This window comes from Solea senegalensis, linkage group LG21 (assembly GCF_019176455.1).
Source record: "Solea senegalensis isolate Sse05_10M linkage group LG21, IFAPA_SoseM_1, whole genome shotgun sequence".
NCBI lineage: Eukaryota > Metazoa > Chordata > Actinopteri > Pleuronectiformes > Soleidae > Solea > Solea senegalensis.
In genome coordinates this window covers 5,120,608-5,144,740 of record NC_058040.1, presented here as the reverse complement: position 1 = coordinate 5,144,740, position 24,133 = coordinate 5,120,608, and the positions used below count along the sequence as shown (strand labels likewise).

At 39.4% G+C, this 24,133-nt stretch overlaps 1 protein-coding gene across 5 annotated transcripts in view; it reads left to right on the top strand.

The window, feature by feature from the left end:
- The first annotated feature begins 354 nt into the window (after positions 1 to 354).
- Positions 355 to 24,133, top strand: part of tnca (tenascin Ca) — a 43,937-nt gene continuing 20,158 nt past the window's right edge. Inside the window, exons 1-6 of one of the 5 annotated variants that reach the window (XM_044012246.1) lie at positions 355 to 419; positions 13,175 to 13,365; positions 19,648 to 20,206; positions 21,241 to 22,554; positions 22,880 to 23,143; positions 23,227 to 23,342. In XM_044012246.1, the coding sequence (XP_043868181.1) occupies positions 19,729 to 20,206; positions 21,241 to 22,554; positions 22,880 to 23,143; positions 23,227 to 23,342 (2,172 nt within the window). In that variant the 5' untranslated portion in view covers positions 355 to 419; positions 13,175 to 13,365; positions 19,648 to 19,728. Of the gene's footprint in view, positions 420 to 12,995; positions 13,366 to 19,647; positions 20,207 to 21,240; positions 22,555 to 22,879; positions 23,144 to 23,226; positions 23,343 to 24,133 lie in introns of those variants that run through there. The other 4 variants (XM_044012247.1, XM_044012248.1, XM_044012249.1 and 1 more) reach the window with 4 other exon arrangements.

Here is a 24,133-nt window from a genome sequence, read left to right as displayed (position 1 = left end):
TCCTTCAGACGAGTGGTGGTCAGGCGAGCACGCCAGCTCTAATCTGCCTCTGTCTGGAAGCAATGACCTCTTTTGATCACTTGATGGCTTATTACCAGTATTGATTTTGGCTCCATTATTTTGCAGACTTCCTGCATGGAGCAGATGACCTGTGCACATATCAACGTCTGTTGGCCACTGAGAACGTCAGCATTACAAATGTGTTCCATTTAAGATAAAGGCGTCACTTACTTCTATGTTTTATTTATTTATTTATTTTAAGGAATCAGACGAATGGATGATGACACTACAGTTGGATGAAACGTCTCCTGCTGTTTTATTTCATCACGTTTGGAGCTCTTGGACCTAGACCTCGGTCACCTCATGGATGGAAGCTTCTACTACAGAACTTGATTCCATCTGCTGCTCCGATGTTCCAGGTGAATACAATTATCATTATTTACTGTTATTCTTGGTCTCAGGCCGGTGCCACACTATTGTGTGTGCAGAGTGTGATGGCAGCTTTGCTGATCTACTGCATCTCTTAATTTTTTTTATGTATGAAACTACATTCCAGGACTCTTCAGGATAAAAACATGCCTCCATTAGTCGTGTAAATATTCCACACTTAAAGCCCTTCTAAAATGAATGAATTCAAGCAATGTAAATGATAGAATGCATTCACTCTGAAACAGGTGCTGTTTTTATGACATGGAACAGGAGGCATTGAAGCTGTCTTTAGAAGATCATATTAGTTGTCTATTTTGCTTTGAACTGTGCACAATTTTCCAAATCCATTGTGACTCTTTGTTAAGAGAGTTTGATTAGAAAAGGAGAGTTAAGATAATATTTTACATCACTTTTGCCCCTTTTAAACCTGAAAGGGGCACTCACAGCTGTAATGTCATCTTTGCTGAGAACAGCAGCTGGCTTATTTGTCAGCACATCTGTTTTAGGCCGACGACATCCCCCTGTTCAGGTTCCCCTGCGTCACTGAGCTTCCCCCTGTCTCTTTCACTGTTTGAGATGTTTATGTTTTCCTCACCATGGTTTTAGAGACAGCAGCTATCTTTTCTTGGAGACAGTTGTTAGTTTTCTGCAAACAAAAACTGAAAAACTGATTCTAAATACAACACCCAAAGTGTGATAGTGCAGACTGTAGGGATCAGATCTCTGGACTAGCACCAGGGATGTAGTGTTGTGGACTAAACTGATAGTGCAGACTGTAGGGATCAGATCTCTGGACTAGCACCAGGGATGTAGTGTTGTGGACTAAACTGAAGCGTAAAGTGCTTTGAGCAGTTTTCATTACAGAAAGATCTGTTCTACATCTTTGCTAATCACTTTAGTGATCATGTAACTTTGTATCAGTGTGTCAGAATTAATTTGACAGGGATTTATGGCCTGTGATCTAAACTTTAAATTGAATGCAGAATGAATTATGTGGTCAGATTGAGTCAAGAGTGAAGATCATTTGAGTAGTATTTACGGAAAGGTTGTACCTCACACAGCCTGAAGTCAGCAGTGCCGTTGTCACGGTAACAGCAGATTGTTTTGGTTGACTTTGTTTGTGGTTTTCATGATCTTCATCAAAAACTTAAACCCAAGTCTTCATATTTACCAGCTGGTGCAGCCTCTTTTAATAAAAAAAATTGACATTATTTATCTATTGACAGACTGAACTAGGGTTTTGGGTTGACTAATGTTAAACATGAGTGAAGCAGACGAGATGAGTATGCCAGCAGGTTTATCAAACAGAAAACTACACATGTTGAGTGTATGGTTTGTAGAATAAGACCACATCTCATGATACTGACAGTTTTGAAGGATTAGGATTCCTTGCTTCTTGGTCTGCAAGTAAAGTTCCTCTAAAGGTCGTCTCTAGCCGTTCTGTTTCTGCACACACATCTGATGTGCAGATCTCTTCTGTGAGACCTCAAACCACTAAATACCTGATTTCATATGGAAGAGTGTCACTCAATTCCTGCAGGATGACTGAGTGGTTTGGAGCTTGCCACAAATCATAGCATGTTCACTCTGCATCCATTAAACGATGCACGATTTCATGTGATTTTTATGATGAATGCCCTTTTGCTCTGATGTCCATTTGGCCTATGAAAAAGTATGTTCTGATATACTTGAAGAAATGTTAACTTACCCTTCTAATAGTCCAGTGTGTAACATTTAGGCGGCTTCTTATTGGCAAAATTGAACTAAAATGTACTACACGCACACTTTGTATGTTTCTTTTAGAATAGGGTTTATATATGCACTTTAGGTAAGAGCCTGTCTTTACAGAGGGTGCCATCTCACACATCCATGCTTCTGCAGCAACCCAAGCAGAACAAAAATAGCCACAATGTATGTTTCCCATTACATATTGAAAAATAAATATGTATTTCGTGGTCTGTGTAGTTTCCCTGATTTGCATGTGAATAAGAGGGGTTAGTGGATGTTACTACCTCTTAAAAACTGGACCTTTTTAAGATTTAAAGTTTTGCTTTTCATAGTAATTAATCCTGTTAATGGTCACTCGTGATGTTTAACTAAAAATAATGTAGATGTGTTTATCCAGATGTTTGACCCACACAAAGTTTTCCAGTAGCTTGAAAAGCACAACATCACTGCTCTTGTCTTCCCAGCTGTGTGCAGCATTTGTTATGTTTGGAGCACAAAGCAGCTGCTCCTTTTTAAACTCTTAGACCAGTGTTTGAGCTGACCTTTTATTATCCCACTGATACTAGAGCCATCTTCATCTTAACTTATATTTATCTCAGCAGTTGACAGTCTGCTGATAGCTGTCTCAGTTTGGTATTTGGCAAACAGGAGGTTTGTGGAGATCTTTATGAACAAGAAGAGTGAAATGTTGTCTTTTGTCCAGTGTTCCAGTATAGAGTTGAATAGGTACATATGTGAAGGCACTATGAGCCTAATATGTTTTCAGATTCAAACCTTGGTAAAAATATGACATGTGGAACTGGTTTACATCTTTCCGACCAGCTGGGGCAGATTTGTGGGAAAATACCCTCTGCTGATTGGCACCTAGTTTTCCTTTTCTCTTTTTTTAAATCGCATGACATCATCTAGTAAATATTTGGTTGCACCTTGTGTGTTTATGTTTCCTGCCACATTTTACACAAACAGAATCAGGACCAAAAAATGTTCTTTGGACGTTCATGTGTTTGTGGCTTTGACTTCAAGTTCAGACTTCAGCTTTTTCTTGTCTTTTACTACAGCAGATATTCTGTGTATAGAGACTCTGTCTGAGAAGAGATTATGTGAATTTGCTTCAAAAACTGAGTTGAGCACATGCAATAAAAAAAGAAATCCATCGCCAGTGGAGATCTGAGACTGCCATGGCAACTGGTAAATAAAGAGCACCTCTTCCATTTTACTCCAAACTAATATGTGGCTACACACATTTATCCTTATTAAACAACTGCTGCAGCAGCAGCGAAAGAGCCTGAATTGGTGATGCCTTCAGTTTTATAATATCCTGAATCTGCTGAAGTGAAGATGTTGGTCATCAGGAAAATGGTTGGTTGGATGGTTTTGTTGTTGTACTTTTTAATAGATGTTGCAGAATGTTTTCCGTCCTTGCAGTGTATGCTCCCTCAGAAGTCAGACAGCATATGTTGCCTTCAACACTTTGACTTCCTGCCTCTGTTTCCTAAATAGAATGATTAAAGTCCCACTTTTCATATATGTTCTCGTCATAAAACTATTCATTTTAAAATATATTAATTTCTCAGAAAGATGTATGTTCCAGATAAGAGATTGGCAGTAGGGTAAGTGTTTGTACAGCACACCAAAGTGTGTATGTCGGATCGATGTGGTAATGCAACATTTGTCATGTTGTATACAGGTTTGGTTTCTGTTATTAGTCACACAAGATGAGCCAAATTAAATTTTTCATATCCGACAAAACATTTCATTCATGCATCATCCTGCTTTTAGAAGACAGAATTATCTTAAATGGATAATGATCAGTTGCAGCCATCTTTGTCCTTCCTGTCAACACAAATTGTTTCCTGTGTGGTCTCAGTGTGGCCCTGACAGCCAGTCTGAAACATACTGTCTTTTACCTGATGTATTCCTTTTAGGCTGGCCATGTTTTTCACACCCTCCTCCATACAACAGAGTCAGTGTTGACAGTTACAGATAACTGGTTGGCTCATCTGCACATCAGTGAGCAACAAAGTGCTCTAAAGAACATAATTCAGCCCTGTCTGCTTCCAGTTCATTGTGGTGCAAGTTGTTTGCAGTTGTTGTCCGTCAGTATTGCCATAGTGTCCAACCAAAGCATGTTAACATTGTTGGCATGTTTTTTTTAAAGGTCCAGTGTGTAACATTTAGGAGGGTGTATTGGCAGAAATTGAATATAATGCCCATAAATATATTTTAATTTGTCTTTTGAAAGTAACACATTTTTGTTTTTCATAGCCTAAGAATAAGCCTTTTAGATGTACTTACTGCAAGGGCCTGTATCGCCATGGTTCTATAGCAGCTCAAACACACATGTGCAAAAGCTTACTACACAAAAAAAGAATGGTTCCTAAGCAAAGGAGTCTTACTGAATTCTTATACACTAGACCTTTTAAATAGGATTTAGTCAAAACTTGTTCAAGCATAAATGAGTAATTTATGCTTGATTGTTGCATTAGCTTTAGTCTTTATTTCCCCATTAGAACGAATGACAGAAAATGGCCTTATACATCATTAAACATGTCTTTATAGATTTACCAGAGAGATCTGAATTTCTCTTCAAAGCATGAAAAACTGAAGACCTCGCAATGAAAGACATCACTGCAGTGTTAACAATTACTTCAGGCTCCCACACATTTTCCATATGTCACTATCCAAGTGTAGGCCGCTCAGTTCCTGCCTCTGTGTGCATAAATATGCTGAGTAACTGTTAACTAAGGCCAGACTGAGTAGCCTCTGTGAAGACCAGCCATCTCCCACAGTGGGGAAATGTCAGCGGGATGGAATGAGACAAGCCTGGAAACTGAGGCCGTGCTGCAGCACAGCTCAGCCCGGGATAAACACTTTTCTTACTTATCTAAGCCCCTTTTTGAAGGATACAAAATGACATGTTTCAAACCACAACATTAGGCTGATTACACTCCTTTGCTTTTTAAAGGGGTCTGCATCAAAAAGGGTAATTGAAGCCATAATCAGATGGTTAAATGACCCTCAGACTGTTTATTTAAAATTATGAAGCCCCATAGAAATATTCCACACAGAGACTTTGAAAGACTGAAGTTTGTATGAATGTCATCAACACCCAACAGACGATTTCCGTCTCAGGCAGTGATGTAAACAATAACAAGTCCTTGGCATAATTGTTCAACGTGATATCTGTGATGACACATTTGCGGCTCCAGTCTGGCAGGGTTTTTGTCGTCGGGGACTCGATGCATTTCAGCATGATGTGAATTGCTTGTTCTGAAAGCGTCAGAAGATTTGTTTAGAGGAAATGCTTTTCCTCTGTGTCCTCTAGTTGGCAAACTTCAGTGCTTTTCTTACAATAGTACTTTGCATTTGAAATAGTTTCAGTGTCAGACAAATACACCAAAGAGAAGCTATGAATTTGATGCTGAATTTGGTGGTTAAGAAACTAAGTAAAAAAAAATATGTAGTCATAGTCAAATAGGTTTATTTTAATATTCTCACTGAGGCAGATGATATCTACCAGCTGAATTTTCTCCCAAGTTTTCCAAAAAAAGAGTGTGGTTGATAAGGTTTGAACACCTTCACAACAACATTGAGTTTACTGGAGCATGAGACACTGACAAAAGACACTTATAACACAGTCAGTGCTTGCTTTTCATTTCTTTGTCTGTTTTAATTAATATTCATAATTTCTCTCCAAGCTCAGCAAGACCATTAACTTGGCAAATTAACATTAGACGGTGAAAACGAAGTACCAAGTTTGTTTTGGAATAATGAAGACTAAATTGGACTGTGTTGGCTGCCGCTGCAGGCTAACTTTCCCATGTGATTTTAATGGTGGGGCAGTGTTTTTGAAGTATTCAAATGACTTTGAATATTTCGGCCTTATCTAATGTTACAGTTATCAGCAACAATTGGAGTGTGGCCCTCGGGCAGACAGTTTTTAATTTGTTTAAGACTGAATTATATTTCTTTTCAACTATTGAACGGATGTTGAAGGTACCAAACAGTTGCCTTTCAACTTGAAGGTTGTGGGTTTGATTCCTGGCCCTGCTAGTCTACATGCTGATGTGTCCTAGGGCAAGACATTTGACCCCACGTTGCACATTAAACAATCGTCTTCCTTGTCTGTTTTTAAATCTCTTCTTAAAACTCATCTCTTTTCCTCTCTCATAGGCATTTGATGCTTTATTTTGTTTTTATTTGATTTGATCTGTTTTTATTGTGGTTTATTGTTTGGCTTTTTACTATTATCCACATTTTTACGTCTTTTAATTTATTTGAGTTGTTTTTAGATGTGCCTTTTTGCCTATTTGCCTCATGCCTTTTATCTGTTTAGTCTTTTATTTATTATTCTGTACAGCGCTTTGGTCCACTGTGGCTGTTTTACAGTGCGTCACAAATAAAGTTGGATTGGATTGGAAAACAGAGCTTGTTTTTAAATGTGCATCGTTTCTGTTCACAAAGAACAAATGTGTTTTTACCCAGTCTGATTTTACAAACTGTTTGTTTGTATATGTGCGCACTGGTAGGGAAAGCGAGAGAGAGCACAGGCAGATGTGACCGATTGATTGAATATATGAGCCTCTTTGTTCATGCTTTTAATTACCCTTGACAATTTAATTATTTTGCTGAATTCTGCGGTGGCACCATTCATGGTTTGCAAGTGGTGCAGCATGCCTCATTTGTTGTGCCCCCCAGTTTGGGAACCATTGTGTTAAAGGATGAGCACCACTGTACCCAAACATCATAGCTGTAGTCTCTTACTCCAGTGAAAATTATAGTTTGACAAAATCATTAATTTCTTACATAATATTTTCATAGAATGTATAAGATTTACAGAGGTATATGCCTGACTTAGAAAGGATTAAAATGTAAGTGTTCCTCACACCTGCAGTGATTAATGGCTGATCTCATTATGGATTTCTTGTCCTGTTGTAGACAAACTTCTAATTCATTGCAGCCAAACACAGTGGATAACAAAATGGTCACATTCAGCACAGATCGTTCACCAGTGTTTGTGTTATTCTTATACTAATGCCCTAGCATCCTGTAATCTCCAATAAGCTCCAGCAGGGAAACCACAAAGCGAAGGGATCTCCACGCCGTTTGTAGCCTGCAGTTGTGGTTGAAGTTGTTCTCTGTAGTCAATGCAATCGGAAGCTCTCAGCTGCAGCTGTGCTGGCAAACCTCAGGAGTGACCACAGAGATTTGTGATGCATTCAGAGCCATATTAGTTCATGTTTGTGTGAGCATCTTGACATCTCTGGTCTGCTCTGTGTCTGCACATGGCCTGCAGCTGAGTGTCTCCACACGAGGATGCAGGGATTTCCATCTTTGTTGTTTTTTCAGTTTCCGTCATTCGGCTCAGTGCTTTTGGTTTCTTAAAACACAGCTACTCTTTCTCACTGCTAATGTCACTCGAGAGTAAATATCCTGCAGTAAAGTCATGTAGTTGTGCAGTGGCAAGTTTTGTCATCATTTGACATATTGTAATCAGATTGCTGGCAGATATAGTTTGTCATGTCTTTTGTTAAAATTGCAGCGGCTATTAACCAATGAGATCATGTGAGAAGTAGCCTCTTCATGTTGCTGTGTTTATGACTTTGACAGTTGGTTGATAATAAATCCAATGACTCCACGAGAAAAACCTCACAGTCCTTGTGTAGAGATCAGATTTGATACAATGCCGTCATAGACTATGACCTAATGACTGTGTTATTTTTGGTTTGTCTAGGAATTGACTTGACTGATCTTCAGATTTGCAACAACCTACAAAATACATTGTTGACATATTTTGATGGATTGGAGTTCATCAACTACCAAGCTTGATAGTGAGGCACTGCTGCCCTCATTTATGTTTTTACATCAATGAGTGACTCATCAAGAGCTTTCTGACATGTGTATACAACACATAAATGGTTAAATGTGATTTGATCGACGCAATGTCGCATGAAAAGTTTACCATTTCACAACCATTCAAAGTGAATGAAAAGCATTTCAGATGACGCCTCCATTGTGTACTTGTTTCTGCAGTTCCAACAAACATGATTTCTCTCGTGAGTACTCTTTTATTCATGTTATTTAAATAATTTTAGTGTATACATTTATATTTTGGAAAGCTATTATGTTCAAAGTTGTCTTGTGGGTACTTTTCACTTTGTGTCCTCCCCAGTAGGATACATTTTTAACATTAAATATTTAAGTAAATGTGACGTGTCAAATTTGAGTCCCTTTGGGTGCTTCCAAACTTGTACCATGAATACCATGGAACACTAAGCAACTTGAAGAAAACATGATTGAGAACCTCCAGTCCAGTGATGTTTACAAGACATTTTCTAAGTCACCAAAAAGTCTGTTTTGAATGCAGTGGGATCTGCAATTAAGGAGTAGAAAGAACATGACACAGTTGTACATCTAAATCTAAACCATGCATGGAGACTAGTGACGGAGACCACCTAGAACTTCAAGGTGGGTTAAATACTTTAATTTTACAGGCACTACACCAAGATGTGCAGTAGCATCAAAATACAAAAACACTATAACGGTGTTTTTAGTCAGACTGTTCCCTGTTGTTTCTTCTCCTCGGTTTTGTCCTCTTTAACTAGAAAAGATTAAACGGTACGTACAGAATACATCCTACTTTAAAGGCACCTCCACACTGTACTGCACAGTAATTGTATATACAAAATGTACTACCTGCATAATTAAACATTGTAAGTAGCCACATTTCGACATAGTTTGTACCAGATGTAAAAATGAAGTAAATGATTTCATTCGTGGTGTGGTTACATTTAAAATCAAAGCCAGTCTTATTACAATTTACATATTTTCCAGATTGTTACATAGCATCCCATGTTTTGTAGTTAGGTGGTAAAATTGTGCAGTTAAGGAGATGAAATAGTGATATAAAAAAAAAATATGTTCATATTTGGAAAAAAAACTTGTTACAATTACCTCATGGTGAGTTGAACAGTTGAACCCAAATTAGGCATGACCCATAAAGTTCCATGATTATAAGTCTGGTCAAATTTCAGATAGGAGATGTTTTATTCTGTGCCAGGTTCAGCTTAAGATCATAGAGGACTGGACCAAGCAGCATACCGGCATGGTTTGGGTGGGACTGGATGAATCGGCATAAATATCTAGGAGGGATGCCACTTTAGAAACTGCCAACGCATGTTTAGACAAAGACCAGACTGAACAGAAGATTAAATTTTGGTTTAGTGGCATTTTTTTTTCCAGTCCTTTTCAGGAGTTTATTCTTTTTTAACTGGATCAAATATGATCCATTTATTAATCAGGGTAATAGGGTATCCTTTCACAGACACAGCTGCTTGATTCATCAATGTTTAAAATGTATCACACACACTCTCTAAACACTGAGAAACTTGAACCAGTGAAATTCAGCATTTGTGGTTGAAAAGTCAAGTTGAGTTTGAGAATTTCATCTTAAAAAATCATCTTAAATTTTAACTTTGCATTTTATTCTCCCCTTAGTTCAATCAAAGTCCTATTTTTCAGGCCACGTGTTGGACTCTTTTATAGTGGAACAAAAGTGTCTGTTACGCCTCCTTTAATCTCCAACACAAGAACACCTGTGTTTCAACACTCATTGGTTTTGGTCTGGCCTGAGTCTCCTCACACTGAGGCATCTGCTCAGCAGGTTTTATTTATAAATGCTTTGACCAGTACTGTTGTCATACTGCTGTTTTTGAGCTTTTGTTTATTATAAATTTCACTTTCTTTATTTGGTGCTGGGATATCTCAGCAGATGCTAGATTTAGTTAAAATGCTTTTTTGTCATATAATAGCTTGGTGTTCAGCATGGTCCACAAGATGTGAGTATGTCCATTACTGTGGACCAGACTGAAATACCTTGACAACCAGTATGTCGGTTTGTTTTATTGATGAATCGTTCGTAGTGTTGCTTGTGTGAATTTAGAGAATTAAAATTTAAAAAGAACTTACAAAAGATGGCAGCTTCTTAATTAATGATCACAAAATGTGAAAATTGGCTATTGCATGGTAGTTTGAACTTTTGTTCCAGAACTGAAAAAGCCTCTTTGGATGAGAAGTGAAACTTAACCCCAACCAAGTCCAGTTGCAGATATCTTCCTCTTCAGATAGTCTTGTTTTAATGAATTACTATTTGGTTATTTTGTCGGTAGCAATAGCTTGTAAATGTTCAGGTGTTTAACTACATGGGCTGTAGTGAAGTGTGCAGACCATTGGAAACACATGTGGAGTCTTAAATAAAAAAGGGGGCCACAGTGTGAACTATTTACTTCATTCCACACACATTTTCTCAGTATTTAGGGCCCTTAGACTAGATGACTGGGGTCTTCTGAAGCACAAGAGGAGACTTGATTTGATGAATGGTAGCAGGTTTTATGCTTTTATCCCCATGCCTGTAAGTGGACCCTCTTCTACACATACTTGAACTCTGCATGAGACATGCATATGCTTCCTGTATTGCATTACAAGACTTTAAATTACAGACAGTCTGTGTCTTTGTATTTTTGGGTCTTGGCATGCCATCCTGCAATGACACTGACAAACATTGTGCTACAGTCCTAAGTTGACTTTCCTATGATGCTCAGTCCATTTTAATGTGAGAATATTATTAAATATTAAAACTATGATAAATAGATTGGGATTTGGATTATTGGTCACACAGAGATAAATTCAAACATGTCACTCTGGGATTAATGAAACAGCAGTTTGCCCTTTTTTCCCCCTGATATTACAATTTAACAGCTTCTGAATTACCTTATTCTTTGGCAGAAATATTACTAATACTGGCGTAACTTAAAGGAGTTGGAGGTCTACAGTGGGCTGCCATGGTTGGGTTGACGTTAAATTTCCCTACAGGCATTAGATGAGACGGTGAGAGAGTGCTCAAGCCCCGCAACATGTAAAAGGCAGCTGAAACTGGGTTGAGGGGTAACCAAACATGTGACCAGATTTGTTGATGTGCAATAGTTTTATGTGCAGTTCCACCAGAGTGCAATATTTTAAGGGGCTGTGTGCAATCAAGCAATTATGCAGCAATGTACTTTATATTTTCTGTAAAAGTACTACAATTGACTTGTCTTTAACATTAGCATTTTACAATCATCCAATGTCACTGACACTGTATATGTATAAGAGTATGTATTTGTGTGTGTGGGGGGGTATGTATGTATGTATGTATGTATGTATGTATGTATGTATATGTATTTCCTCCTTTTATGTAACTTTTGTATTTGTTGTTGTTTCCCAGAATGCATTTTCATTTTTATCCCTGATAACATCAACCTGCCAAGGGACTACAGGTGGAAATTGGCCTCAGGCTATAACCTGGCATATTTACATTTTAATGTTTATTATGCATTGCCCCTTTCCTTAAAGAAATAATAAAGAAAAATAGGTAATACTTTTATATTAGGGAACACATATTCACCATCAACTAGGTGCTTACCAACATGCATATAAGTAGCATACCAGACCTTTATTAGTAATTATTAAGCACGTATTAACACCTTAATCAGGAAAAATCTTAATTCATGTCGTAATAGAGGTAGAATAAAGTTATGTAGAATAAGGTGTTAATATTTATTAATAAGTGTGCTGTTTATGCATGTTAGTGAGCACCTAGTTAATAGTGAATATGTGTTCCCTAATCTAAAGTGTTACCAAAAAATATTTATGTCCCCAAGCTTAAGAGATAAACCTCCTTTGTGTTTTCTGTCGTGTCTCTTTCATAATGGCTATGGGGTTTTCCTTCAGCACTGTACAGAAATAAACAGTCTTATAGTTCTTGTTTGACACTGCCAGGTTTAAATATGCAGTTGTCTCCTCTTGTTACTCTTTCGGGTACAGAGGTTTGATGTTGTTGTTGGAATCTCTGAAGTCGGTTGCTCAAATAAGACCTCACAAAATGAACAAGGAATAGTAGATGGACTGGCCTCGAGTAGAACTACATTACTTGCAGAAACTCACCCAGTTTAAGTTGTCTTCTACCCGTAATTCACAAGATTAACTAGTACTTTCCGTTATCTTTAACTTATCCTGAACAGACTCACTTTTGGAGGTTAAAGCTGATGCTTGCCTTATCCTCATCTAATCATATTTAGATTTAACTTTGTGGAGACAGTAACTGTATGGTGGCTTGTTGCCCCGGCTGAGCTTTGAATAGTCTTGTGGTTTTACGTTCATGTTCAGCTGATATCACTTATTCCTATACAGCAGCTTGCTATTATTTTAATGTTTGTCCTGTTCTTTCCATCTGGTAAAGGTATGGAAATGTAACTGTCTGTGCCAGATCAAGTAATCGTTTCTTTTAACATTTTACTTACATATCTTCTTTAACTTAACACTTTTTACAGTATGTCACCAGTTGGGCACTTGTTTAATCAGAAAATGTGTCACACATTTCTTCCAGTTAAGAGTGATTGGACTTGAATGTGAGCCATCCATCAATGTGACATGGCTGCAAATCCTTATAAGCTGAAGGATAAGTGTGAAGTATGGAAATAAGAAATAAGGGAACTGGATGGTTTAGAGGGGATTTTCTGAAATATGATATATAATCTGAGAAAACTGAATAAAGATTATAGTTTTTATTTGAAGCCTTAATTGTGCTGGTGCAAATCAATAAGTCATTATTGCACCGTTAATGCAGTTGAGGAGGGAAACGTCTGTCTGCTGTCTGCAGTCGGACTTCACTTTCTTCTCATTCCCATCTTTCCCCCTCTAATTTTCCGGCATGACCACAAGCGCCGCTCACTCTGTCATGACTCCCAGTCACACTGGCATCTTATTTAAAGGCAGCAGCTCGGCTCTGTATCCATTAGCTGCAGTAGAGGGAGGGAGGAAGGACTGAGGAGGGAGGGAGAATGATGGCTATTTAGGGATTGGAGTATAAAGCAAATGGGGGTCAGAGCTAAACACTCCTCACACTTTAAAAGACATTTTACTGCCACTGTCTTGCTCCCTCTCTGCTCTTGAGTCACTCTCGCTCTCCTCGTAATTGAAGGAGCTGAAGCACAGTCTGAGCTGTGGATGCTGAGGAAGGATAAGGAGCTTGCTGAGGAAGGACTGGCAGAGCGGACACCTACCTGGAGAGACTGACGGAGAAAGCAGTGACACAACAGAGTCATTTTTAGAGGAAAACCTCATTTCACCTGCAGGGGTGTGTGGGTGGAAGTAAGACTGCACCTAGTAAAGGTAAGAAGATGTGTTTATGGATGTCTCTAAGATTAATTTTGTTCAATGTCTTGCAGCAAACAGCATTTTTTCAGTACTTTTTAATGCTCTTAAAGATGGATTTAAAAATAAAAAAAAACATTATAGCAGCAGTCATACATCATGTGCTGTTATTTGGATGATTTCTGTCTAGCACAGGTAACTACAACACCAGATTTGCACTGGCATCAGTTATTGTTTATTGGAGGCACATTCCTGGTGCAGACTGCAACTTCTTTCTTAGTCAGACACTGACTACTGTGGGATTGAACATGTGGAAGAGTTATCCACAGATTTGATAACCTCAGTAGAAGGGCCAGCAGTCAGCACCGTACCAAAATGATTCTCACACATTTTCTCAGTTTGTACATCATTGCCCAAAAGTATATAAAACATCTGTGTGTGGAGACAAATAATGGTTTTTGAAGACTAAGTGTGTCTGTGTATGTGCACACATTTTTTTCAGCATCCCTCTCTCTGGTGAGGTTTTGCAGCCTGATGATTCATCGCATTACCTTGAACAGTGCAGTCAAGTTTTCATTGTGTGGAATCTTTCCATCACTGAGATTAAATGATGGGAAAAGTGGATGATGCTTGCGAGTGTGGGCAAGGAGGGGGAAAATAGCTCATCCGTTTAGTCCATTAGCCCTGCTTAATTGAAATCAAAATCAAAATCCTGCTTATAGTGGTTTTAACTTCTGTTTCATCTTTGGTGTCATGGGTTTGAGTCACCTTTTCCATCCCACATTCAGCAGAAATGAACATTTTAGCAGAAGATTAAAATCACTCACTTCCTCAGATATACATATTAGTCCCAAACCCACATTTCTTGAACTCGTCATCCATACATATTGAGGCCAAAATTTATATTTTTTCTTTTTTTGCTGCAGTACGTGTTGGTTGTCCTGGGATGCGTCTGTATGAAATTGTGTCTCTCTCTGAACAAGCTGGACAGCTGGTTTAGTAGCTGCAGATCCCTCAGGGCTCATTCTACGTTGATTCCTTCTGTGTGACCTCTACACAAAGAGCCAGGGGTTGATCACAGAATCACACGCCTCTGCATTTTATGTAAAATGTTTTGGCCTTTTTTTTCAGTGGCCCAAATTCCAGTGTCAGTGGAGAAACAGAGGTAGTGTTTGTGTGGCCTGACGGTGATGACACAGAGGGTTAGTGAGGGCATTGTTGTGGATGACTTTTTCCAGTAGTGTCTGTTTTTCTGTTAAGCATTACAGTACAATAAATATCTATTATAGTGTAACTGCAGGTTCTGTGGCAGCAGCTTAGACCTCTCACATTGTAAATCTGTCCATAGTCAGGTGTGTTGGTTATGATGGAGACATCACAGATGTTTCAAGAGAGTTGAATTTGTCTTTGCCAATTACTGCTCCTGATTATTAACCATCAGTCTGACATAATGCTTTCAGTTTCAGTCACTGCTGAAGAACCAGACGCCAAGAGTGTTACTTTCCTTAGCAATTAATCTCTATTTTGTCTATAAAATGGTGCCAAAAGGGTCATGTACTGTGTGTGTGTGTGTGTGTATATATATATAGACATGGATTGCTTATTATGTCTGATCAAGAGTCCAAAAAGTTTACTAACATATATGATAAGCACAAAAGCAATCCCTCATATTTTAGATGCTGAAATCAGCAAATGTATATCAAAATATTTAAATCCTGCATCTGAAAATCACTTTCTAAAATCTGGTGGGGGAGAGAGGCCCATACTTAAAATTCAGTCTGAGATCACCTGTGGAAACAAAGTGCAGGTTTATTATTCCCCAGGGGACCTAAGGGTATAGCCGATGTGCAACAGAGTGGAAATTTGCAATCTGTTAATGAGGTGTTGCAGTTTCCCTTTTTGTTTTATCAGCCACAGTAACTATTCCCATTTGTTTTTTTTCTTAGATGATTTCCAGCTGTTCCTGATACTAGAGAATAAGACTTAACTTTTCACGGAAAATAAAAACACTGAAGTATCACAGATGAGCAAAGCAAACAGATGCACTTGATTAATGTCCACCACTGACCAGAGTCCTGACATGCTGCTCTGCGCCACAAATGCTTCCCATCAGACATGTGTCCAGACTCCAGACATGTCGCCTCTGTATCATTCTCATGAATCACTGAGAAAAATGCAGAAACAGTCCTTCATCTGGATGATTGGGATAGATGGAGATAGTCTAGAATAATGTATGCTTTAGTATTTTCAGAATTAGTATAGGTAGACATAACTGAGCCATTGTCTGGACACAGGATACAGTACCTCTGTCCTTTTTTTCATTGACAAGGCAAAACAGATGTCGTCAGTCCAGGGCCAACATTCCCAGTTCTCGTTTCCACGTGGGAAAGTTCCCTTCTTGTTGCCAGCGTGGGGGAAGAGCACGACAGCTACAGCAATTCTGGATTACAGCTTAGTGAACAGCTTATATTTATTTCACTTTTCTGTGCAAATGGTCTTCCCATGTCCCAATAATCCAAATAGATGTCCTCAGTCAACTTTTAATTATGTAATTTTGTTTTTGTGCTCTAGTCACTAAAAGGCCATCAAACTACCTTTGCATGAACTGCATGCTGAGAAATGTCAGAGGGGGCTTTGAATTCATTTCTCTCAATATCGACCTTTTTAGGTCTCAAAGTAGAACACTTATATTGCACTGTGTATACAATTAACATTAGTGGGCTATCTTATTTGGTGTGTGCTATATGTATGGAGATGGTATATATCTAAAAACTGCAGCAAATGCAACTTAATGACAATCTGATAGTCAGTAGAAGCTAAGACATAAACAGACTTTCTGTGGGAGTGGAGTACAGACATAACATGTCAATACAGTCATTTCACAACCACAACAAAATAGAATAATGAATGAAATTAAGTAATGGTTTTACTGTCATGACTCTTAAAGTTTTTAAATTACATTTTAACATTACTACAGACAGTCTGGTGTTTGGGCTGTTTTACAAAAAGGAAGAGACCAGTTTCACTGAGGAATTTTGACCTCTTCTTACCTCTTGATAATTTTAACCAGGGTTACCTCTGTGACTGTAAATTACTAGTCTCAGTGTCTTGTAAAAGTCTCTTGCGGGAGATAAGAAACACGTTGCAAGACCTGGTATTAAGATTTGCAGTAATCCTGGCACTCACCAGATGTGTAACTCTAGCTTGGGGTTATTATGTGCCTTAACATATTACTGGAGAAGGTGTGTAAGTGTTGGTAAGGGGCACTTGAGAAGAAGGTCAGGTCAGAGTTGCAGTCAAAGGTCAGGACAATAATTGGGAAAAAGGATTGATGAGAGGGTTTTGCCTTTGTACTCACAATTCTTTTAAAGGGACTTTGGGGAAAGTGTTGGCAATGGTGGCAGCTATTTTCAATTCATTAAGATATGTGATGCTTCTTGTTATCTTAGCGTAATCATCCGTTTGATCTGCATAAGACCTCCAGATTTCCTGATGACACAAAGGAAACGTTCTGTTTATAAAGTCATGGTCTGTTGAGTCTGATGTGGTGGTTTTCACACACATGCTGTGCAAACCTTTAGCATTTCTTAATCAAAACAATTCTTAATTGAAACAAAAGGGAATACACACAGACTTGAGCTGTCAACAGTTAATAGTTACACTGCAGACCGACAATATAGAACTGTAACTGTTTAACTTAAACATTTAAACCATTGTCGAATGAGTGAACGTAATGGTCTTTCATCGGCTCAACATCTATCTTTCTGTGTGGCACTCTCTCTCATAGTATAACAGTGTCAACAAAACACAAAGTAAACCTCTCTAAGCCACTGCCTACATGTGCCAAACACAACACAGCTGCTGCTGTATTGTAATATGTAATATGTAATTGCACCATGCAGCTCCATATATATGAAACACATTTTGGGTGTAATTACATTCAAACACAATTTCAGAGTTACAAATATAACTTGGATATGGATGTAAACACCATTAGGTCGTAACTTATCAGTGTGTCATCACTCACAAAAATAAAAAGTCGTTCTTTGGCTACCAGGAAAATTTAAACATGTGCATACATGCTGTATACGGGCAGCCTGTGGCCAAGTGGAAAGGGAACTTGGCTTGTCGCCGGTTCAAGTCCCCACCAGGTCGAAAGGGCTGGGGTACCCCTGAGCAAGGTACCCAACCCCCATTGCTCCCCAGGCGCTACTCAGTGTGGCAGCCCACTGCTCCTGATTCTAGGATGGGTCAAAATGCAGAGAATGATTTCTCAGAGAAAAAGACATACTGTACATGCAGGAATGCACACTGTAATGGACGTCAAAGTACTAAGATGGAGCCTCAGGGTTTCAGTCTGAATGAGGGAAAATAATTTCAATCGAAAACTGACAGATGAATCTTTTGATGTAAAGAATGGACAGGGTGTGAGACTATTCCCACCTGACAAGAATTAAGTATCTCTTAGTTGCAGTATTTGCAATGAAATTATGTGTTGAATTTGAATTTATTTTTATTAAAAATCAAGTTATGTGTGGGTTGGCATGATATATAATCTTGTATCTCTGTCGTTAAAAACTTAAGTATTAAGTGGAGTAAGAGGAAAACTAAACTTATATTGAACTTTTTTTCCTTACCTGACAGTGGAGTATCAGCATTCATTGTATGAATTACAATTTTCCAGGTGATGTCATGAGAAAGTGCACCACCTGCTTTTTATGTATACTGTAAAATTGTTTTTTCTTGTGGTTGCACGCGTGAGCACTGTTGGGAGTTACAGAGCACAAAAAAAAAGAAGAAAATCTGGACCAAATCCATAAATCTATCACTGACAGGGTTTTATCCCTCCCAGACATCATGGCAGCAGACAAGCATGTGCACCAGGGGAAACATCCTGTGTCAAGTGATGAATGGAAAAGATGCAAACTTTGATGGGGACACCGTCATGTCATTTGGTGCCTGTGTGAGGATGAGATGTTTAGTATAGGTGATGAGTAAATACAATAAAATAAAAATAAAAATAAAATAATACAGTTAATTCTAATACTCAGATCCTCTGGAAACTGAGGACAAGTCATCCATGGATGATTTCCCACACTGTGGATGGTTGTCATTAGTTCTACTTTGTCTCCCACATATTATAGTGTTCTTTATGTCCAGCTGATGAAGTCATCTGAGCAGTTGATGGGTTGTAGAAGGATTGTATATATGGAGCAATTTGTTTTTATCCGTTTTCACATTATTTTCACATTATACAAAATGTAAATAGGGGACATTGTTGGGCTTAATTTGTGTGGCCATAGTGTGGCAGAAGTTGATGTGCCAACACAACTGTGAATTCCTTAGTATTAAATCCCTCTCTTAAATTGCAGTACATGTGCTCTGTCACCCTGATTAACTCTACATGTAATAAATGTAAAACATATGTAGCAGTGAATAGAGTGTTTTAAGTCTGTTTCTTTTTTACCTTTTATAAAACCTAAAATCCCAAGAAGAAAAAGCAGACAAATTATGTATTTAGAAATTGCTGGGTTCAACGTTATGTTTCACCATCTTCTATTCTGTTGTGTAATGACTGAGATTCTTGTAGAAATGTCATGTTGTGTCATCAGTGTGGTGGTTCTGTTTTATCTCAAATAGCAGGTTCAGGAAGAATTTGGAGGGTGGCACAGTCTGACCATGTTGGAATGAAAAAAATCAGGGTGTGAAGAATGTGAATGTAAAGAAATACAGACATAAACATGGCCTACATTTTAAAGGTCAATTTGAACAATTTATACATGAAAACGATTCGCTTGTGACACATTCTAGCCATGATTTCAATATTTTTTGGGTTTTTTTATACTTTGAAGTACAAAAACTAAATGAATTAAGAAGGCAGGGAGCAAAAGCATGAGTACTCATTACTGGATGTAAATACACAGACAAACACGTTGACAGCTCCCAACTGCATTTTACATTACATTACATGTCATTTAGCAGATGCTTTTATCCATAGCGATTTACAATGGAATTGAGTTCAATCAGGGGTGGAGTCGAACTTGCGACCATGATGTCTTTCGCACACAGGGTACCGGTCTTAACCACTGAGTTACTCCACCCCATTTTGTGGGGAAATGCACATGTTTATATTTAAATGTAGGCAATGCAGCTTTAAGAGATTTGATCATAATCATTTGTAATCATTATATTATGGATCTGCAAATATAAAATGTTTTCAAGTTTTGTTGTAAAGTATGATTTGCTAAATGTTGAATTTGTTATGTTTGTCTAATTGCCTGTTTTATGTCTATTTTCCAGAACCCTCCCCATTGATTAGTATTGGTCTTAAGTCAGAGGTCAAATTGATATTTATTTTTACTAAATCCACATCCCGACACCATGGATGTGAGAGGCTTTCTGGGCTGCCTCCTCCTCACTGCTCTGCTCTGCTTATCAAACGGTGGTATTGTTAAGAAAATCCTACGTCATCGGCGACAGGCTCTGACACCCTCCAAAGGACAGAACGTCACCCTCCCCAGTGCAGACCATCCTGTGGTTTTCAACCATGTCTATAACATCAATGTTCCGGCCAGTTCCCTTTGCTCAGTGGACCTGGACGCACCGGAGAGCACACCTCTCCATCCCAAAGACGCACCAGCCTCATCGGGCCATCACCACACTGAGCATACCGTTGATGGCGAGAGCCAGATCGTTTTTACCCATCGAATCAATATACCTCGGCAGGCCTGCGGCTGTAACGAAGACCTGCCCGGCCTGAAGGAACTGCTGATCCGGCTGGAGTTGCTTGAAGGTGTTGTTTCATCTCTGAGGGATCAGTGTGGCAGTGGCGGTGGTTGCTGCAGTGCACAGGTTTCAGGTGGGTGTGATTCGTCTGTCAGTCATATTTGTACATAACACTGAAATAATCCATTATATATATCCATAATTTGCATTGAAACGTGTTCCATTTAGGACCCACAAGTCCCAGTACAAAGCACATCTGCTCCATCCATCTCTTGTGAAGGTCTTTGGAATCAAATGTGGCAGTGTATTTTTCACCCTCGTGCAGTAGAGACCACTTCAATGAATCTGAATGGGTCTTGATTTGGCTCAAAGTACAACATATGTAGTTGCTGTTATATCACTTAGAGTAATAAACCTTGCCTTACAGTTGCCAAAATAAGCTATGTCTGAATGATACTCTAAAATGAGTAATTTTAAGTTTTGGGAAATAAACTTATTTGTACTCTTGTTGTAAGAAAAGAAAAAAAGAAAGAAAGAAATGGCTGTCAAACAAAGAATGAATCCCCCACACAGCCTCCTATATAAATACAGCTCTTTGCTTTTCAAAGTAAGTATGTCAACACTTGCTAGTGTGGGATCTCTCGAGATGTTTGTTGGTGGATTTGATTTGCCTAAGAACAGAGCCAGAGAAGCTGGCTATTTTCCAGTCACTGTGCAAAGCTAACTGACTGTTGCTTTGTATTTGGCACTATCTATGTGAAGTCTGACTTTCATAAGAATGATCAAGTTGATTGCGCTTAGAAAAGAGACCGAGGTGTTGAAAGAAATGATCATATCCACTCTCATAGACAGTGGCGTGCACAGACATTTCAGCGCACGTCGGCTCAAGTGAAATAGGGTCACCCCCGAATAAGAGTTAATTGAAAAAATTTACAGTGGCAAATCTTATACTTCACTGTTGTCTCGTAGACATTACAACTTGAATGCAATTTGTTTGAATTGTTACACACTTTTAAATGATGCTTCAACAAATAATAGTAAAATCTGCAAGGCTAGAGGCCTACTATCTGTGTACTTCCATGGCTGTAGAGATGATACTCAAACTTTTAACTTTGTTTAATATAATGTGAAACTAATATTAGTCTTTTTCTTTTTTTTAAATCAAAGGTGAAGTGGTCACAAAACCTTACTGCAACGGTCACGGCAACTACAGTGGTGACACCTGTGGCTGTGTATGTGAGCCTGGTTGGAGGGGACCCAACTGCTCTGAGCCCAACTGTCCTAGCAACTGCCAGGACCGAGGACGCTGCGTGGACGGAAAGTGTGAGTGCTTCCAGGGTTTCTCTGGAGAGAACTGCACACTCGACGACTGCCCTGTGAACTGTGGAGTTCATGGCCGCTGTGTGGGCGGTCTTTGCTCCTGCTCGGATGGTTTCTTTGGGGAAGACTGCTCTGAGACCAACTGCCTCAACAACTGCAGAGGCCGCGGCCATTGTGATGATGGAGACTGCGTGTGTGATGTCCCCTGGACAGGTACTGACTGCTCTGAGCTCATCTGTCCCAAAGACTGCTATGACCGTGGGCGCTGTGTGAATGGCACCTGCTACTGTGATGAGGGCTTCACTGGGGAGGACTGCGGAGATCGCACCTGTCCCAATAACTGCCATAGTAATGGTTTCTGTGTTGATGGACAGTGTGTCTGCACTGCTGGCTACAGCGGAGAGGACTGTTCTCACCTCACTTGCCTCAACGACTGTAACGACAGAGGTTCGTGTGTACATGGAATGTGTTTATGTAACGAAGGCTACCAAGGTGAAGACTGCAGCCAGTTAGTGTGTCAAAACAACTGTAACAACAGAGGCCAGTGCATAAATGGACAGTGTGCATGTGATGCCGGTTTCCAGGGCGATGATTGCTCTGAGCTTTCTTGTCCCAACAACTGTCAGCACAGAGGGCGCTGTGTTAATGGCCAGTGTGTGTGTGAGGAAGGCTACGCTGGGGAGGACTGCAGCATCAAGTCCTGCACCTCAGACTGCTACGGCCGCGGCGAGTGCATTGACGGACGTTGCGTATGTCATGCAGGCTTCAAAGGTGACGACTGTGGTGAGCTGAGCTGCCCTAACAACTGCCAAAACCGTGGCCGCTGCATCGATGGGCAGTGTGTTTGTGACGAAGGTGTCACAGGAGAGGACTGCAGTCACAAAGCTTGTCCCAACGACTGCCTGGCCAGAGGTCACTGTGTAAATGGCAAGTGTGTCTGTCAGGAAAGCTACTCGGGAGATGACTGCTCTGTGCACGCCTGTCCAGACAACTGCAACAACAGGGGGCGCTGCATCAAAGGGAGGTGTGCATGTGAGAGTGGATATGAAGGAGAGAGCTGTGCAGAGCTGAGCTGCCTCAACAACTGCGACGACAAAGGCCGATGTGTGAATGGTCAGTGCATGTGTGATGAGGGATACATCGGCGAGGACTGCTCCAGAGGTAAGAGCCTCTGTTCAAGTTTGGTGCAAAAAAAGTTTGCCGCATAACAGTTTCCTGACCATTTCTACTTGTTCAAAAAAAGCAAATCCAGAGTGATGTAATTTCCTCTCCCCTCAATGTACCCACCATTCATTCCAAGAAACTATTTTAGTGAATTTAAAAAAAGAGGCTGTCACCATAATGTGTTGCCATTTTCTGCACTTTGGTCAATTTATTTTGCAGTTCCTCACACCACAGCCATATGTGACACTGGAGTTTGCATCAGCAGGCTGGTGTGTGACATCTGGTGGTTATGAGAATTTTTTTTTTTTCCCCATTCTTCCAGTGTCTCCTCCAAAGGACCTTACTGTTGACGAGGTCACAACTGACACAGTGGACCTGTCCTGGAAGAATGAGATGTTGGTGACAGAATACCTTGTGACGTTTGTGCCCACCATTCCTGGTGGTCTTCTCCAGGAAATCACTGTGTCTGGAGACAAAACGTCCGCCACTGTCAATGAGCTTGAACCTGGCATTGAGTATATCATCAGTGTCTACGCCGTTCTGAGCAACAAGAGGAGTATCCCTGTCAGTGCGAGGGTGGCTACAGGTACCCCTCAGCCCCCGTGTTAGCTAGTTCCTTTGGCAAAATGTGGATAAATGTTTTCATTAATTTTGTTTCCATCATTCCAGCTCTACCACAGCCACAGGGTGTAAGATTCAAATCTGTCAGAGAGACCTCAGTTGAGGTAATGTGGGACCAGCTGGACATCTCCTTTGATGGCTGGGAGATCTATTTCCGCAACACGGTCAGTTTGCACATCACTTTTGAAGGCTTGCTGAGAATTTTATGGACTGGGGGGGGGTTTACAAGCTTTGCCAACTTATTGAAAGTGTCAGCGAAACATGGATTTATCTCACCACTAACCATTAAAGTTGCCTTGGCGTCTGGAAATCATAGATCTTTGGGTACATTTTAAATCAAAAAGTTGCCTATACACCAGGGAGGTTTCCTTAATCATTCTGGAACTTGTACTTCCCTGACCTCCAAACTTGATGGGCAATTATTAATTATATATCATATGATGTACTTCACTACATATCAGTTAGAATAGTCAAGTGGTTTTCACTCATCCTCATGTAGATACTGTATGTCCAATTGTAGAATCAAAGTTAACAAACATATCAAAATACTTTAAATACTTAGTATGGTGACACGTGACTTATATGCTCAGATTTGTATTCACTCAGTAGCAAAAACTCTACTTCTGTTGGTGATATGATTGTTTTTACAGTTTTTGAACCATACCAATTTATAATAGCTGGACCCAAACATATACATGTATGCATCCCTTAAAATTATTCTCCAAACCTGATTTTAAGCTCAATAATAATGAATAGTTGAAGAGTTTAGGATATGTAGTCGACCTATTTGGAGTGTTGAATTAGAATGTGTTGGAAAAGAATTTCATGTTTGTTGTTAAAACATGATTCTGTAGTCAGGAGAGTCCAAACCAAATATCTTTGGGGTGGTTTGAAAAATATTGCATGGGTGGAACTGGTTTTGGTGAAATTAAGACAAAAACATTTTATGTGATTG